The following is a 16,693-nucleotide window of genomic DNA, read 5'->3' as shown; positions in this document are numbered from 1 at the left end:
CGATGTAATATGTTTATTTATATATTTTATATGTGAAATTGGGAAAAGGGGGGTGATTTATACTTCATATTTTAGTGGTTTTTTTTTTTCACTTTTTATTTAATAACTATTTCCCCCCTTAGGGGCTAGAACCTGGGATCTTTCATCCCTTTTCCTATTCACCCTGATAGATCTCTATCAGGGTGAATAGGACTCCACACTGTCCCTGCTGCTCTGTGCTTTGTGCACACAGCATCAGGGATGTTACCATGGCAACCAGGGCTTCTGTAGCGTCCTGGCTGCCATGGTAACCGATCGGAGCCCCAGGCTTACACAGCTGGGGCTCCGATCAGAAGCTGCCACTGCACCACCAATGAGGGGGAGTGGAGAGGTCCCTGTGGCCACTGCCACCAATGATTTTAATACTGGAGGGTTGAGAGGGGCCGGCGCACTGTGCCACCAATGATTTTAATGGGATGGGGGGATTGAGGGGGGGGGCACACTGCACCACCAATGATTTTACCCCTTTATACAGGAGGCGGGTACTAGCAGATCAGCGGCAGTTAACTGCCGCTGATCGCAGCTCCCTGTCAGGGGCAGGGTGCCGGCAATGCGATTCTGCTGCCGGCACCCGCCTCCTGTATGTGTTAAAGACTGACTACTGTATGAGTCCAGACTTTCACTATTAGGCCACACAGAGCGGCGCCCAGCGATGTCTCAGCACTCACCATTTAGTCCTGGGCGCCGCTCCGTTCGCCCGCAGTGCCCCATTACTGTCTCCTCTCCTGCTGCTGATTACTATCGGAGCGATGGGAGGAGACATCAGCTTCACTAGTGGGCGTTCCTTCTCCCTGGCTGTAGCGCTGTCCAATCGCAGCGCAGGGAAAAGGAACGCCCACTAGTGAAGCTGATGTCTCCTCCCATCGCTCCGATAGTAATCCTATCATTGGGGGCGCAGTGCGCCCGCCCCTCCTCCGCCCCTCTCTTCTCATTGCCGCCCCTCCTCCACCCCCTCTCTTCTCATTGCCGCCCCTCCTCCGCCCCTCTCTTCTCATTGGTGGCAGCGGCAGCAGCACAGGGGGAGGGAGGACAGCTTCCTTCTCCCCGTGCTGCTGAGAGAGAACATGAGCGCGCCGATAGCAGCGCGCTCATGTTCAGAGATGCTAGACTGCGCAGAAGCGCAGCCCAGTATCGAAAAAACGGAAATCCCGGTATCGTATCGATACCGGGACAAAAGTATCGATTGGGTATCGAAATTTCGATACCCGCAACAACCCTACTAGAGACCCACATCTCATTTGGTCATGGTATTTGTCCTCAACATTGTGGAGGGCGTACGCCATTGCACATAATATGGTGATTCCGCTCCAGCGAGTCGAGGGTCACACTGACTCTGTGTTCTCTAGCTCCCCTCCTCCTTATTGGGAAAGTGGTTATGCTGACACTCTGGTTTAGTTTTTACAGTGTGTTCTCCTCCGCATGTGCACCTTTTATGCTGGGGCTAAGGGTCGTAGCTGTTGCAGTGGGGCGTCACCCCTCAGGTAGGGGTTCTTCCCTGACGCTAGTTGGCGGTTGCTCCTGCTCGGCGCCCTCGTCTGGTGGGGTGTTTTAGGTTAGCTCTACTTAACTGGGGCAGTAGGGTTTTTTGACTTATACTGCAAGTCCTCAGACCTTCCCCTCAGCATTGACGGGACATGCGGTGACTACAATGATACGAGGGGTCTTTGCGTTGTCACGACATACTAGGGTTCCTCCTCCACAGCTCCTTCGTTTGGTGGTGGATTCTTCTAGTGCCGCATTCGGTGGCCTCTGCCGTGTGGCCCCCTCCTCAGCTGGAATATGATGCTAGCAATTGACTTGTGGTTCCCCTTGCAGGGGTTCCTTAAGGGGAGTATGGCACCGCCACTACATCCTGTGGCTTTCTTCTGTATAGTGCCAGCCCCAGATGGGGAATGAGTTTTGCCCTGACTTCTTCTCTCCTACCATCTTTTCCTTCTTTGGCTCCGGGTTCACGGCCACCCCACAAGCCTTGGTGGCTCCTACGTTACTACTTTCCCCTCATCTGCATTGGCATAGAGTATTGGTTCCGGTCCCGGCTGGTGGACTGTGATGCCTCCACACCCTCCTCCTACAGGTGAATCCTTCCTATTGATCCTGGGTGTCCTACCTGTATCTACAATTATCTCTCTTACGATATGAGTAATGTCTGTCATGTGAGTCCGATGGAGGTCATACTTTTTCACTACCCATTCCGTGGGTAGACTACGAGACTCGCCACGCCAGGCGGAGCGGGGGTCCTGTCATGCCCTACCACCGCTGATGGATGTTTCGTTGCTGGAACGGAACACCTTTTCTATTTCTTCTTCCTCCTCGAACCGCTGGTTGCTTGTCTCTCCCTTTTATCTACCTGACCAGTAGCCATGCGTGGCACTGCTCTGAACTTCCCTCATAATTTTTTTTTTCCCCTGTCCGACCAGTGTTCTCTGGTACGGGTGGGGCTTTAGACGTCGTCTTCGCACTCCATCCAGCAGGGGTATTTCTCGTACCTTGGTCTGGTCGAAATTTTCGTCGAGCGGCGTTGCCACGCTGTGAAGATATGGTCGCTGACGGAGCTCCTCACTGTCGGCGGTTCTCGCAAAGGCCTTACTCTACCTATCTCACATGTATTGGTTCCTTGGCCTGCGGTTGGGTGTGTCTGATTCAGGAGTTTTTCTCTGTGGGTTATCAACCAGCTTTTCAGTTTCCCCGCAAGCCTCCTCGGCTCTGGGGTTATCGGTCTGCCAATCGACCGCTTCCGTGGAGCGTCCCTCTTTTGCAGAGGTGTATCCTGTGACCTAGGATTTTGGTTCTGCTTCCAGGGTTAGGGCCAGGTACCTGGTTTCGTCCAGACGACCGATGGGTCGTTTGTTGGCGTTTCAGTGACGAACGTGACCCCTCTCAGCAAATCTTCTCCCCCCTTTTTTATTTCTCGGAAGGTGGCTTTCCTGGGGGCGGGCTTTTCAACCCAGCGAATGTGGGAGTTGGGAGTGCCTTTCTTGTACGTACGTTTTTCTTGTCAGGTTTTCGCATAAGGCAGTGCTCCGCCCATTACCTTATTTTTTGTTGAAGGTAGTCGCCGCCTTCCACGTCGGCGGGACCTTGTTTTCCCTTCTTTTTCCTTCTCCCTCGCACTCGAGAGGGTGAGCTCTCCATCAGAATGAATTCGAGCTCGGAGGTTTGGTTGTCCATGACTAGTTCTTTCCACCGTGTGGATTCTTACCTGCTCCATTCCTGGAGGTCCTTGGAAGGGTTCGATGGTCTCTAAGGGGTGTTTCCAGGTGGATTCGTTGGCGGTTGCTTAGGCATTCCGCTCCCGGGGCAAGACACCGCCCAGCGGAGTTTGTGACATCTGTCCAGCGGTCAGCTCTTCGTGCCATACATGTTTCACCCTGCATCAGCTTCGTGGTTTATATGGCTGCGCCTGGATATTCCTGGCGTACTTTCACCAAGTTTTTGCAAGCTATACCCACGGTCCTGTGTCCCCCAATGAACCACGCGAGAAAGAGATTTTTACAGGCGAGTTTCACAAAAATCTCCTTTTTTCTAGTGTCAATAGGAGGCAAGACCTCCCTGCTCTGCAGTGTAGCTCCTGAAGATTTTTTATTTTAGTTTATTTTTTTCCTTCCTTTTCAGATGGGAAACAGCGTTCGCATCGCCTCCCTGTTCTCCCGGGGGAGCACGCCAGCGTTGGTCTGCCACTCTGCCTCCTCCCCCACATAGTGATGGTTACCATGGCAACCGGACAAGTAGACATATTAGGTATCGCTGCGTCCGTAATAACCTGCTCTATTAAAAAAATACCACATGACCTAAACCCTGAGATGAACACCATAAAAAATACATTTTTTGTCACCTTACATCACAAAAAGTGTAATAGCAAGCGATCAAAAAGTCGTATGCCCCCCAAAATAGTGCCAATCTAACCGTCATCTCATCCCACAAAAATGATACCCTGCCTAAGACAATCGCCCAAAAACTGAAAAAACTATTACTCTCGGACTATGGAGACACTAAAACATGATTTTTTTTTTAAGTTTTATTTAATTTTTATTTTGTTTCACAAATGATATTGTGTAAAACTTAAAAAAATAAAAGAAAGTATACATATTGGGTATCGCCACGTCCGTAACGACCGGCTCTATAAAAATATATGACATAACCCCTCAGGTGAACACTGTCAATTTTTTTTTTTATAAAAACAGTGCTAAAAAAACATTAGTTTTGTCACCTTATGTCACTAAAAGTGCAACACCAAGCGATCAAAAAGGCTTATGCCCCCCACAATGGTGCCAATCTAGCAGTCACCTCATCCTGCAAAAAATTATACCCTACGTAAGACAATCGCCCAAAATCTGAAAAAACGGACTCTCGGACTATAGAGACACTAAAACTGCTCTATAAAAATACCACATGACCTAACCCCTCAAATGAACACTGTATTTGTTTGTTAGTTACCTTACATCACAAAAAGTGTAATAACATGCGATCAAAAAGTCATATGCACCCCAAAATAGTACCAATCTAACCGTCATCTCATCCTGCAAAAATGATACCCAACCTGAGACAATCACCTAAAAACTGAAAAAAACTATGGCTCTCAGACTATCGAGATACTAAAATATGATTTTTATTATTTTTTTGTTTCAAAAATTATATTATGTAAAACTCAAATTAAAAAGGTATACATATTAGGTATCGCCGCGTCCGCAAGAACCTGCTCTCTAAAAATAGCACATGATATAACCTGTTATATGACCGTTGTAAATAATAAATAAAAAACGGTGCCAAAACTGCTATTTTTTTTGGGCAAATTTTCAATTTTTATCCTTTTAGTACACACAGAATCTGTCCTAATCGCACAGCAGGACAAGTTACTTAAGAACACTGAGCTAAAGAGTTGCTTCATCCTCCTCTCTGCTCTGCTTGTCAGGGATATGATCCTGAATACAGATAAGATCTTCAGCTCAATCTCTGTAGGAATGGAGTTCACGAGGAGACAAGAAGTATAGAGGAGGTGGGGATGCAGTAATGAGCAGCAGCACTTGTATGCAATCTCCATTACCACAGTCTATCCTGTCTGTCCTCTCTGTACTTCATGTCTCCTCATGAGCTCCATTCCTACAGAGATTGAGCTGAAGATCTTGTCATTTCTATTTAGGACCATAATCCCTGACGAGCAGAGAGGAGAATGAAGCAGCTTTTTTAACTCAATGTTGTAAAGTGAGACTCACCCCAGGTTTAGACAACAGAAAATTAGAAGGGAATGTGGTTTACTGAAGTGGAGGGGTCAAGGTCAGTAACTTTAGGGACCAGTATGGGGGGGGGGGATAGTTTTGGTCCGTTCCTGTTGTACCAAACAGCAAGTGGTCACCTTATTTAAATGTACCTATCCAAATAAATGTCACCTGTCATTGCTATGTGTCCTGCAATGCTGCTTGTTTTGGCAGATTTTTAATGGTCTGCGACATGCACAGTTCTGGTGTACACACTGAATGTATAATTATTCTGTTGTGGCTCCTCCCATTGATGACATCACCAGAGATCTTTAAAGAGGACATTTCATGGTTTTCTTAATTCCCGGAGAACCTCTTTAACCCCTTGTCTACCGGAGGTTTTTTCATTTTTTCGTCCCTATTCTCCGTGAGCCGTAACTTTTTTATATTTCGGGTCACATAGCTGTATGAGGGCTTATATTTTGCGGGACAAGTTGTAATTTCTAATGCCATGTAGTGGGAAGCGGGAATTGGAAAAAAAACGCAATCCCTCCACCGTTTTACGGGTTTTGTTCCCATGGCGTTTCGTTTATGGCAAAACTGACCCATGCCCTTCATTCTCTGGGTCAGTACGATTATAATGTTACCCCATGTATAGTTTTTTTGGAAAGGTGGGTTATTTAAACTTTTATATATTTTTTTTACATTTTTTTGTGATCATTTTGTGCCTCATGAGTTATTTTTAATTTTGGTATATCAGGATTTTTATATTTGCCATTTACAGTCAACTTTGCTCAGTTCTTATCCTGGCCTGCCATCAGGTGGCCAAAATAAGAATTGTAGCATGAGCCCTTTCAGCCTGAATTGGCCACACGGGGCATCGGTAGGAAGCGCTTGCGGGTTTTTGTGCATTTAGGTGCCGTTATCTCACTTGATCACGGCATCTAAAGCATTTAATTACTGTGATTGGCAATATTGCTGGTCACTGTAATTAGCCGCAGGTCTCTGCTGTGTGAAACAGCAGAGATCTGCCGGCCATGTACAGCGCTGGTAGCGAACGGGTTAACATATAGTTTAGTGGACGTTCTCTGCATATACGTTACCTGGAGACAAACTGAGATGTGAACATAGCGAACTCTGATGTCGTAAACCCTACGACCCATTAAAACCCACAGACCCATAGGGTGGTGTAATAAGTACTGAGAGCACTGTATGGGGAATTTTCTGAATCGGCTCCAGTTCTTACAATGGACTCTATCACATCACATTATTAAAGAGGACCTTTCACGGGTCCGGACATTATCATATAACTAGCAGGTTGTGTAGTGCATACTGGTGGCATGTTACAGCGCTTACTAGTTTCTCTATGCAATGCTCCGCTCACAGCCAGGGAGGAGGTTAGCTTTTTCTCCTCCCTGGCTGTGATGCTCTCCGCTGTGATTGGACAGCTCACAGCCAGGGAGAAGGAGACGCCCATTGAGAAACACGGCCTCTCCTCCTCCCTGTACCGATGGTATGAATTTACATACCAGGCGGGAAACCAGTACAGGGGGCACAGCCGGCGAACAGAGCGGTGCATAGAGAAACTAGTAAGTGCTGTAACATGACTTCACTATGCCCTACACAACTCACTAGTTATATAATAATGCCTGGACATGTGAGAGGTCCTCTTTAAAGGGAACCTGTCACCGGGATTTTGGGTATAGAGATGAGGACATGGGTTGCTAGATGGCCGCTAGCACATCCACAATACCCAGTCCCCATAGCTCTGTGTGCTTTTATTGTGTATAAAAACAGATTTGATACATATGCAAATTAACCTGAGATGAGTCAGAGCTTGAAAATATGACTCTTCTCTGGTCACACAAGTAAGATATGACTCTCTTATGTTAATTTGCATATGTATCAAATTGTTTTTTTTGCACAATACAACACACAGAGCTATGGGGACTGGGTATTGCGGATGTGCTAGTGGCCATCTAGCAACCCATGTCCTCAGTTCTATATCCCAAATCCTGGTGACAGGTTCCCTTTAAGGCCCCTTTACACCGGCTGAGAATTGGCCAGATAATTGCTAACAAGTATTCATAGGAATAGCTGCTGATGTAAAGGTGCCACTGATTACCCGATGAATGAGTGAAATGTTCGTCTATAAGGTAATATCATCGTTTCTGCAGTCGCCTAAATTATCGGTTCGCCAGCAGCAGATTGAGCCATCTAATCAGCCTCTACTGCCAGCAAACAATGATTCTTTACGTGGAGGAGCGATGACATTTGTGATCACTGCACCCCTTACTGTGGAGGAGATCGTGGCTCCATCATTGACGAAGAGGCGATTGCCGTGCTAGAATGCTTCTTTCTGATGACTCGTCTGATTAATCTTCCATTGTAAAGCGGCCTTTAGGTCAATGTAAGGAAGGAGGGTTCATGTGTGTGTGTGTTTTTTCTCCAGGGATGAGAGTGTGCAGAAAGAGCTGCGTGACTGGGGTCTGAACTTTGATACCAAACTTCTGCAGTTTAGTGGGAGAGTTCTACCTCCGGAAAAAATTTTGCAAAGAGGAAAAAACGTGAGTATGAAGGTTGCTGATGGGGCACAAGCCCCGAGGTAAAGGTGCACCTTTTACTGCCATTGTTATTGATGGAGCATTTTATCAGGATTAGGCTACTTTCACACCTGCGTTTAGGTCGGATCCGTCTGGTATGTGCCCAGACGGATCCGCACCTATAAATGCAAACGTTTAGATCCGTTCAGAACGGATCCGTTTGCATTACCATGAACAAAAAAAAAAAATATATATATATTTTTTTTTTTTTTCATGATAATGCAAACGGATCCGTTTTGACTTTACATTGAAAGTCAATGGGAGACGGACCCGTTTGAAAATTGAGCCATACTGTGTCAACTTCAAACGGATCCGTCCCCATTGACTTACATTCTAAGTCTGGACGGATCCGTTTGCCTCCGCACGGCCAGGCGGACACCTGAACGCTGCAAGCTGCGTTCAGGTGTCCGCCTGCTGAGCGGAGCGGAGGACAAACGGAGCCAGACTGATGCATTCTGAGCGGATCCGCATCCATTCAGAATGCATTAGGGCTGGACGGATCCGTTCGGGGCCGCTTGTGAGAGCCTTCAAACGGAACTCACAAGCGGAGCCCCGAACGCTAGTGTGAAAGTAGCCTTAGTTTTATTAGATGTTTTTTTTTCTTTCTTTTTTTTAAAGGAGTGTTTTGGGTGTTCAGTATTGATTTCCTTTCCTCAGGATAGTTCCTTGACATCTGATTTGTGGGAGTCTGATTCCCATCACCCCTACTTATCAGGAGGGGCCTCTTCATACAGACTATGTATAGTGACTGTGCTGGTTATTACAGCTCACCCTCGTTCACTTGCATAGGACTGACCTGCACACTTGGTGTCACAGTCAGGAGGGTCTCTTCAGAAAGCTTTGTTCTGTTCTGAGAATAGGCCATTAGTATTTAAATCCCTCAAAAGCCGCGTCACCTCTCCTGACTTATCTGTGTTGCTACAGTTTTTCCTTCTCCATGTATTAACCATTCTGGAGCGTCTTTTCAACTGTGCTGCGCCATTTCTCTATTATTCCTACTAAATCTTGAATAAATGTGTTACCAGTGGATGGTGTCCCTGCATATTCTGACACTGGCAGCGCTTACTGGACAGGCTTAGACTGTTCAGAGACACCCCCACATTTTCTCGTGCATGGCATTGGGGGACACAGCACCATGGGTATATGTCCAACTACCACTAGGAGGCACTAGACACAAAAAGTGTTGGCTCCTCCCCGTTGGGCTATACCCTCTCCACAGGCACAAGGCTATTCAGTTTTTGTCTAGTGTCCGTAGGAGGCAGACCTGTCCTGCTTTTTTGCAGGTCCTGCTGTTTATTTTTTATTTTTTATTCTTTTTTTCTCTCTTCTGCAGGTCTCGGTGATCTCCACCGTTATACCTGCTGCAGGCTGGGGCTCCATCGTGTTCCACTTTAGTTGCCCCCCCTGCGGGCGCGTACTTCTGTACCATCGCCGGTCACCCAGTCCCCACAGACTGCATCCGCAGTGGCTTGCCGGCATTCCCACGGTTCCCGTGTTGAGTCTGCCGAAGGGGTGACCCTGCGGCGCCCGAAGACATCAGATGGTGAGTATAGTGAGTATATTCCCCTGTCCCTGCCCCAGGGTTAGGTTCCCTCCTGTGGCCAGGGGGGTAGGATCCACCTTAGCTGGGGGTCCTGGGAAGCTTCCATCTTCCTCCACCTTTCTCTTCCCCCTTGGTTGGTTTTTTCTCTCCTCCCTGGCCACACAGTCCAGGCGTCGCTTCTTCTGGGCCTTCCCCGCTACTTTAGTCCCCGGTTTTTGCAGGGACTAGGCCTCATCTTCCATGGCCCGTTCCCGGCTCCCAGGTGCTCTGTTTGCCCTGTTCCGCCCACCCCCAGGCGTCGCTCCCCCCCCCCCACCCTCCTCACCTAGTTTTGTGGGTCCGGAGGCCCCCTCGGTCGGCCGCGATTCGTCCCGCCCCCCTCGCTCCATTCCCGGCCGCCTCATAAATCGAGGCCCCGGCTTTTGGGCCTGCTAGGCCGCGATCTTCCCGGCCCCTCCTCCTTGCTTCCCGGGCTTTTCAGACCCCGCCCGGCCCTCGGGAGGGGCTATCTCTCTCCTCCCTTTACTGGATCTAACGTGGGTTATCTATCCAGTGGATAGATCCTCAGTTTAAAAGAACTGCAGACCCCCTTTAGGTCATTGTCCTATGTACTGTGTGAAGGCAGCTAATGCTGTACATAGGGATCACTCAAGTCGTTCCCCCCCCCCCCCCCCCACCCCTCCTCAATTGCTTCATTTCTCCTGCAGCCTCTATAGCTGCTGCAGCACCTCTTTGGGGAACATGGCATCCGGGCCCAGATATGACAGCCTCTGCTGGCTGCTCTATGAGGGTCTCCTCTCCCAGCCTCTCCTCGGATCGCCACGTCTTTTCACGTGCGTCCGCTGTCTACGAAGGCTGCCATGCGGTCGGCCTGTCCCTGCTTGTGTGCAGTACCTCTTTCCAGACCCCATTGTGTCCCCTGACCAAATCCTTTTGGGTAGGTCCCTTCTGAATGGTCTCCCTCTTTGTCAAAGCCATGGGAACCTTGTCCGACTCTCCCAATCCCTGGCGGAGTCGCTGGACCGCTACCTATCCAATTGCGGCCACCTATGCCCTCCCAGGGTCCTCCCTGCAGATGAGGCATGCTCAGATACCGGGTCCGGCAAGGGGTAGCTCACAGTACAACCTCGGGTGGTCTCAACAGGATTCCACCCCTCCTCGGCATCCTCGGGTCCTCCCCAGGACAGGCCTGAGGCTGGTGACGAATCCTTTCCCGTCACCCCATCCGTTGCCTCGGGGGACACCTCTGCACCGATTCCCTCGGAACAGAGCATCAGGCGGTCTTCCTCCATACAGAAGCCTCTGGGAGGTCAAGACTAACGTGCACGGAGGAACCTCTCCTACCCAGGGTTGGTATCCCCTCTAGTGGATTTTCGGATGGCGCTCCCCTGACTGCACAGGTATTCAACCGCACAGGTAAGGCAGCCGTCCCCGTGTTTAGCATAATGAGTCACCTACTTGGTGTCTCTGGTACGTACGCCTTCTCCTTAACAGGGGGGTACCTGCACCACTGCCATAGGCTGTACCTGACAAGCCTTCCTGGTTCCCCTATACCAGGGGCTATGCTCTACACATTTGAGAGTGTTTCCACCGGGTCCCCATCCTGGTGCTGGTGTTCGCCACTCTACCTCATAACGGGGGTCCCTGTTCTTGGCAAGCGCCTCCTGTTGGTTGGTAAGGAAAAGCAATTATATATGTCTGTTTCCATCCGCCTTGCTCCTTTTCATAGGTAGAGTACCTACACCTACTCCAGATGCTGAAGCCATTACTCCTGGCTGGCTCTATGGTGTTCCATGCGGCACTATTTCTCCCTTCCGGGCGAGATACACAGGCCGCCTTCAATTGCCTTGGCAATTGCACCTGTCTGTTCCCAGCCACTGTGCTCCTTTCTTAGGTAGAGTACCTACACCATCTCCTGATGCTGTAGCCGATACATCTGGCTGGCGCTATGGTGTTCCATGCGGCACTATTTCTCCCTTCTGGGCGGGATATACAGGCCTCCTTCAATTGCCGTTGCAATTGCTCCTGTCTGTCCCCAGACTTTTTTGCTCCCTTTCTTAGGTAGAGTACCTACACCATCTCCGATGCTGTAGCCAATACCCCTGGCGGGCTCTATTGTGTTCTATGCGGCAACATTTCTCCCTACGGGCGAGATATAGAGGCCACTTTCAATTGCCGTAGAATTGCCTCTGTCTGGTTCTAGTCGGCACCAAGCTGCCACCTTGGTCCCTTCATAGGTAGAGTACCTACACCATCTCCTGATGCTGTAGCTGTTGCTCCTGTGTGGCTTTATGGTGTACCATGTGGCATTTTCTCTCCCTTACCGGACGAGATATTGAGGCCTCCTCCAATTGCCGTGGTCATTGCACCTACCTCATCATAGTGTGCACCAAACGGCCATCTTACTCCCTTCATAGGTAGAGTTCCTGCACCGTCTCTGATGCTGCAGCCGTTACACCTGTCTGGCTCTATGGTGTACTATGCGGCCCTGTTTCCCTTTTTTTCAGGCGAAATAGAGGGCCTCCTTCAGTTGCCATTTCACCTACCTGATTGTAGTGTGCACCTGTCTTGTTCTTTGTGGTACCGTGCGGCCCTATTTTCCCCTTCCCGGGCGGAATATAGGTACCATTGCTAACGCGGTAGCCGTTGCACCTCTCTGGTTCTAGGGTGCACCATGTGGCCACATTGCTCCGATCTTAAAGGTAGTACCTCTACCATCTCCAGATGCTGTACCCATTACACCTTTCTGGTCGTTTTCTGCACTACGCAGCCATATTTCTACTTTACAGGTTGAGTACCTGTACCCTCCAAATGCAGTAGCATTCCCAGATTCTGTGGCTATGTTTCCACTCTCCTTAGACATGCAGCCACTTTCCCTATATTTTAAGCGTGTGGTTGTATTACTCAAGGTGCTGGGCCCTATGGTGCAATCTGTGGCCCATACAGTTTCTGTATTACAGGGTGCTTTCTGCCCCCAGGTTCTAATCTGTGCTGCGGATGTTGGTTTCACCCTTTTAGTTCTTCCATACATCTCCACTCCGTTTCTGTCGTACTCAATGGTCTCCTTGTACTTCTCAGGGCACTGTCTACAACAGGCCATCCTGGTTCTGCATGTGCATGGTTTCCATATCTGGCAGGGGTGGGCCAGCCCAACCCCCACCTTGTCGGTCTAGTGCTACTTATTGTAGCTCCAGTATATGGCTGATCTGTTCTGATCTGGCGGGTGGTCCACATTCAACCATGCTCCCTACACCATGGCCAGGTGGTTGTTGGCCTTTGTGCTAGGGTTGCTCTTGCCATCTCTATAAGGTACTACGGTTTGCTGCGCTTCGCGTTACCCCATGTTATAGAGGAGTACTCGCGTTGTTTCCTATTACAGAGTGGCCCATTCCTGGTGGAGTACAGGGATCTCCACTGGATCTTCTACCTTGTTGGGGCACGTAGCTGGTGTGCATCGGCTGCTGCAGCAGTTTTCGGTCATCGCTGGATGTCCTCTGCCACATGGAATCCTTCTGGGGTCATCAGCATTTTTCATCACTGGACGTCCTCCCTGACGGGTCAGGGACAGGACCACTGAGCGCCACACACCTGCCTGGTAGGTAATTTTTCAGCTGGTTGCTCTGGCATCGGACAGGGTCCCGTAGTTCCTTCTGGGTCCAGGTGTTCTCTGTATTCCCTTATATTCTCTGCTTAGTTGTACTACATGACAGAGGGGCAGTCCCCTTGGACCTTGCCGTCGTTTGCACCTGTCAGGTACTTTCTCCCCCCTGGGAGTTTTCAGTACGCCGGTCGCGGCTGGTTTCTACATTTCTGTGTAGTCTCACCCGGCTTTTTCATGGCGACTTCTGCATTCCTTATGCATATGGATGTCTGTCAATTTAGTGGTACATCCCGAGCTGCTGTACTTGTCCTCTCTGGGACAATGTATACAGTTTGCTAGTCACTGTTCTTGGAACGGGTAGTTGTCCATGGCCAATGTCCCTTCCCCTATGGTAGTTTCATCTCTCCTTTCCTGGATATTCTGGCTTGCGTTGTCTTCTGGTGGTTCAGCTCCTGGTTCCTTGTGAGCCCATCCCGGGTACTCCTTCTGGAGTCCCTGGTCCCCGTTTATTTGACCACTCAGGTTCTGCATGGCAATCGTCTTTTTGGGGGGATCGGGGCCTGGGTTGATTGTTCCCTTTATGGGTTCCAATAGCCTTGTGGTCTTCTTGGGATTCGTGTCTCTTTTCCCATCCTCCCACGTCAAGTACCTGGTATTGAGTGGTTTAGCACAACGGTTTGCAATTCCGCCGTATGGTCTCCTTCGGGAGGGACCTCCTCCTGTTGTAGAACCTTTCCTCCTTCGGCGGTTGGAGTACTCTCCTTCTACTTCCATGTCTTTCAGTCCAGTGTGTCCTGCTGAGATTTCCTGGGCCTGTATCTGGTTCCTTTTTTCCCCTGATGCTTCACATGCCCAGAGTTTCCTCTGGTCTTACGCTTCACAGTGATATCTTGTTTTCCGAGGCTCGGGCCTCATCTCCTGTTTTTGGGACGCAGGTCTTACTCTTTTTTCCTGGCTTTTACCTACAACCCCCTCCTTCTCCAAGGGTTGGCGGTTTCCTCTAGCAGCCTTGGGTTTTCGCCTTTTAAATAGGGCGCATAACTTCATCATCTGCCTTGTGGTGAGGGGAGACCTGCTCCCTTCACATGTGAGCCTTGCTATTGCTTCACTCACTCGTTTGGCTTCCAGTACTTCCTTGTTTCCTTTCTCCCCTGGCCTGTCAGGGGTTGACCACAGGTTTTTTCGCTCTTTGGGTCTGAGACAATTTAGAGCGTTAGGACAGCACCGCGTGTTGGGACTACCTAATTTTTTCTCCAGCCCTTGGCTGAGCTCGGTGTTCCCTTTTGCCGCCTTCTTGCATTTGGGATTTTCTTCCAGGCATTTTTCCTGGGCTGCTGACAGTCTTCTCTGATTCTTCTTTGAGGCTTCTTCCTTGTTATGGAACCTCTTGCCCATTCCGTGTTTTCTACTGTTGGGTCACATGGTTCTCCTGCACCTGTATACCCAACCGGTGGCATGGCTGTTTTTTTCCCACCCTCGGGGACTGCTTTGGGACGTCCCATGGTGCTGTGTCCCCCAATGCCATGCACGAGAAAACTGGATTTTTTGTACTCACCGTAAAATCCTTTTCTCGTAGTAGGCATTGGGGGACACAGATCCCACCCTATGTTTTTACTTCTGATTTTCCGGGCTGGTCTCTTGATCTTCCCGGTACGGGAGTTGTTGGTTCCTTGCTTTTTTTCTCTCTCCTACTGCTTTTTGTACAAACTGAATAGCCTTGTGCCTGTGGAGAGGGTATAGCCCAACGGGGAGGAGCCAACACTTTTTGTGTCTAGTGCCTCCTAGTGGTAGTTGGACATATACCCATGGTGCTGTGTCCCCCAATGCCTACTACGAGAAAAGGATTTTACGGTGAGTACAAAAAATCCAGTTTTTTCTTAAAATTTCTAGTTGTACAACAGAGTAATGGCAAAACATAGAATAAATGCTCTGGAATCGTCATTTCATGTGGGCTGCAGATATTTACTAAAACAGACATGTCCGGAGTGGCGACAGGTCCTCTTTATAGAAGCACTTCCATAAAAATGTTTATTCTCTAACCTGAAAGATGATGTGAACTATAGTGAATGTAATTGTCTTATCAGTGATTAGTGATTTTGTGAGTTATAACCTCCGTTCTGATCCTTGGCTTTGTCATGTGACCAACATGAAGCCAGTTTCTCTATGTATCCCTATGGGAGTCTTATAGGAATTAATAGAGAAGTAACTGACTTCCTGCCCTGTGTCAGTTGGAGATCAGTGTTTGCCACATGACACAGCTGAGGATCAGAAGGGAGGTTAATATATATATATATATATATATATATATATATTAAAATGAGTGTCTGTCTGTTATTTATGTGTGACCAAACGACTGGACCGATCTTCACCAAATTTGGCACACAGGTACATCAGGTGTCCGGGAAGGTTCCTGAAATATTCCCCAAAAATGACCTGCATTAGCCAATAAAAGCCTACAAGTCTTTCACTCATATCCCAACTGCCAGACACACGGTCACATGTCCCTCATCAGCCACTAGAAGCTCGCAGGCCCTTAGTCTCCACATACACACAGTTTTACTCCAGTTTTCCATAACAACCCAGCCATTTTTATTCACTGCTGTAGGTCAGCTTTAGGCCAGAGCTACACGACGACTGTCGTGTTGCTGTCCGCAGCATGTCACAATGCGACACCATGGTCTATCATTCTAAAAATTGTTGTGCGACATTGGCGCGACAAAATGTTGCGCGACACATGTTGTCATGTAGCCCTAGCCTTAAATGGGCAGGGTGCTGTGGAGGTCACTATTAAGGGAGCAGGGGCCACTATTAAAGGGGCAGCTGCTGTGGATGTCACTTTTAAAGGGGTGGGCACTGTGGAGGTCACTGTTAAAGGGGTGTTCACTGTGGATGTTACTGTTAAGGGGGCAGGCCGCTGTTGAGATCACTGTTAAGGGGGCAGGGGCCACTATTAAAGGGGCAGCTGCTGTGGAGGTCACTGTTAAGCCAGCAGGGTACTGTGGCAGTCACTGTTAAAGGGACGGGTGCTGTGGAGGTCTCAGTTAAGGGGGCAGGGAACAGTGGAGGACACAGATAAGGGGACGGTCCCCTACGGAGGTCAGTGTTAATAGGCGGGGTGCTGTATAGGTCACTGTTAAGGGGCGGGCCCCTGAGGAGGTCAATGTCAAGGGAGTGGATTGCTGTGAAACTCACTGTTAAAGGGGTGGGCTGCTGTGAAGGTTCCATTTTAAGGAGGCGGGGCACTGAGGTGGGGTGAGGGGCTGTGGAGTTCACTGTTAATGGGGCGGTGTGCTGTAGAGGTCACTGTTATGGGGGATACTGTCGATATCTTTTAACGACACACACAAACATTAGATGAAATATACCCGTGCGAAGCCGAGTCCTTCTGCTAGTAACTCATAATTACAGTCACTGGTAAGATTACCTTCACTACAGATTACATTATGCACCTTTCTAACAGGTCAGAGAATAAAGATTTTTGTGGGAGTGCTTCCTTAAATGTAAAATCAGTTTAACCTGCAACCACAGCTAGGGGGCGCTCACTGCATACAGATTTATACAGATGTCCCTGTTCATGGTTGTAGGTTAACAGAAGTAAAAGGAGGAATTCACAATAGGGGGGTATACTTCAATTCTCGGTGGTCTTTCAAGAGACCCCATATAACCTATAATTTATTTATTTTTCGTACTTATATAGCTGTGACATATTCCGCAT

The 16,693-nt window shown here is 48.9% G+C and overlaps 1 protein-coding gene across 1 annotated transcript in view; it reads left to right on the top strand.

Moving 5' to 3' along the window:
- PIWIL1 (piwi like RNA-mediated gene silencing 1) overlaps nucleotides 1–16,693 on the top strand; it is a 135,604-nt gene that overhangs the window by 67,304 nt on the left and 51,607 nt on the right. The window contains exon 11 of the mRNA XM_040422529.1: nucleotides 7,684–7,798. Coding sequence (XP_040278463.1) covers nucleotides 7,684–7,798 — 115 coding nt within the window. The remainder of the gene's footprint in view (nucleotides 1–7,683; nucleotides 7,799–16,693) is intronic.

This window comes from Bufo bufo, chromosome 3, assembly GCF_905171765.1.
Source record: "Bufo bufo chromosome 3, aBufBuf1.1, whole genome shotgun sequence".
NCBI lineage: Eukaryota > Metazoa > Chordata > Amphibia > Anura > Bufonidae > Bufo > Bufo bufo.
Note: the sequence above shows the minus strand (reverse complement) of the source record. Positions and strands in the feature narration are given on the sequence as shown.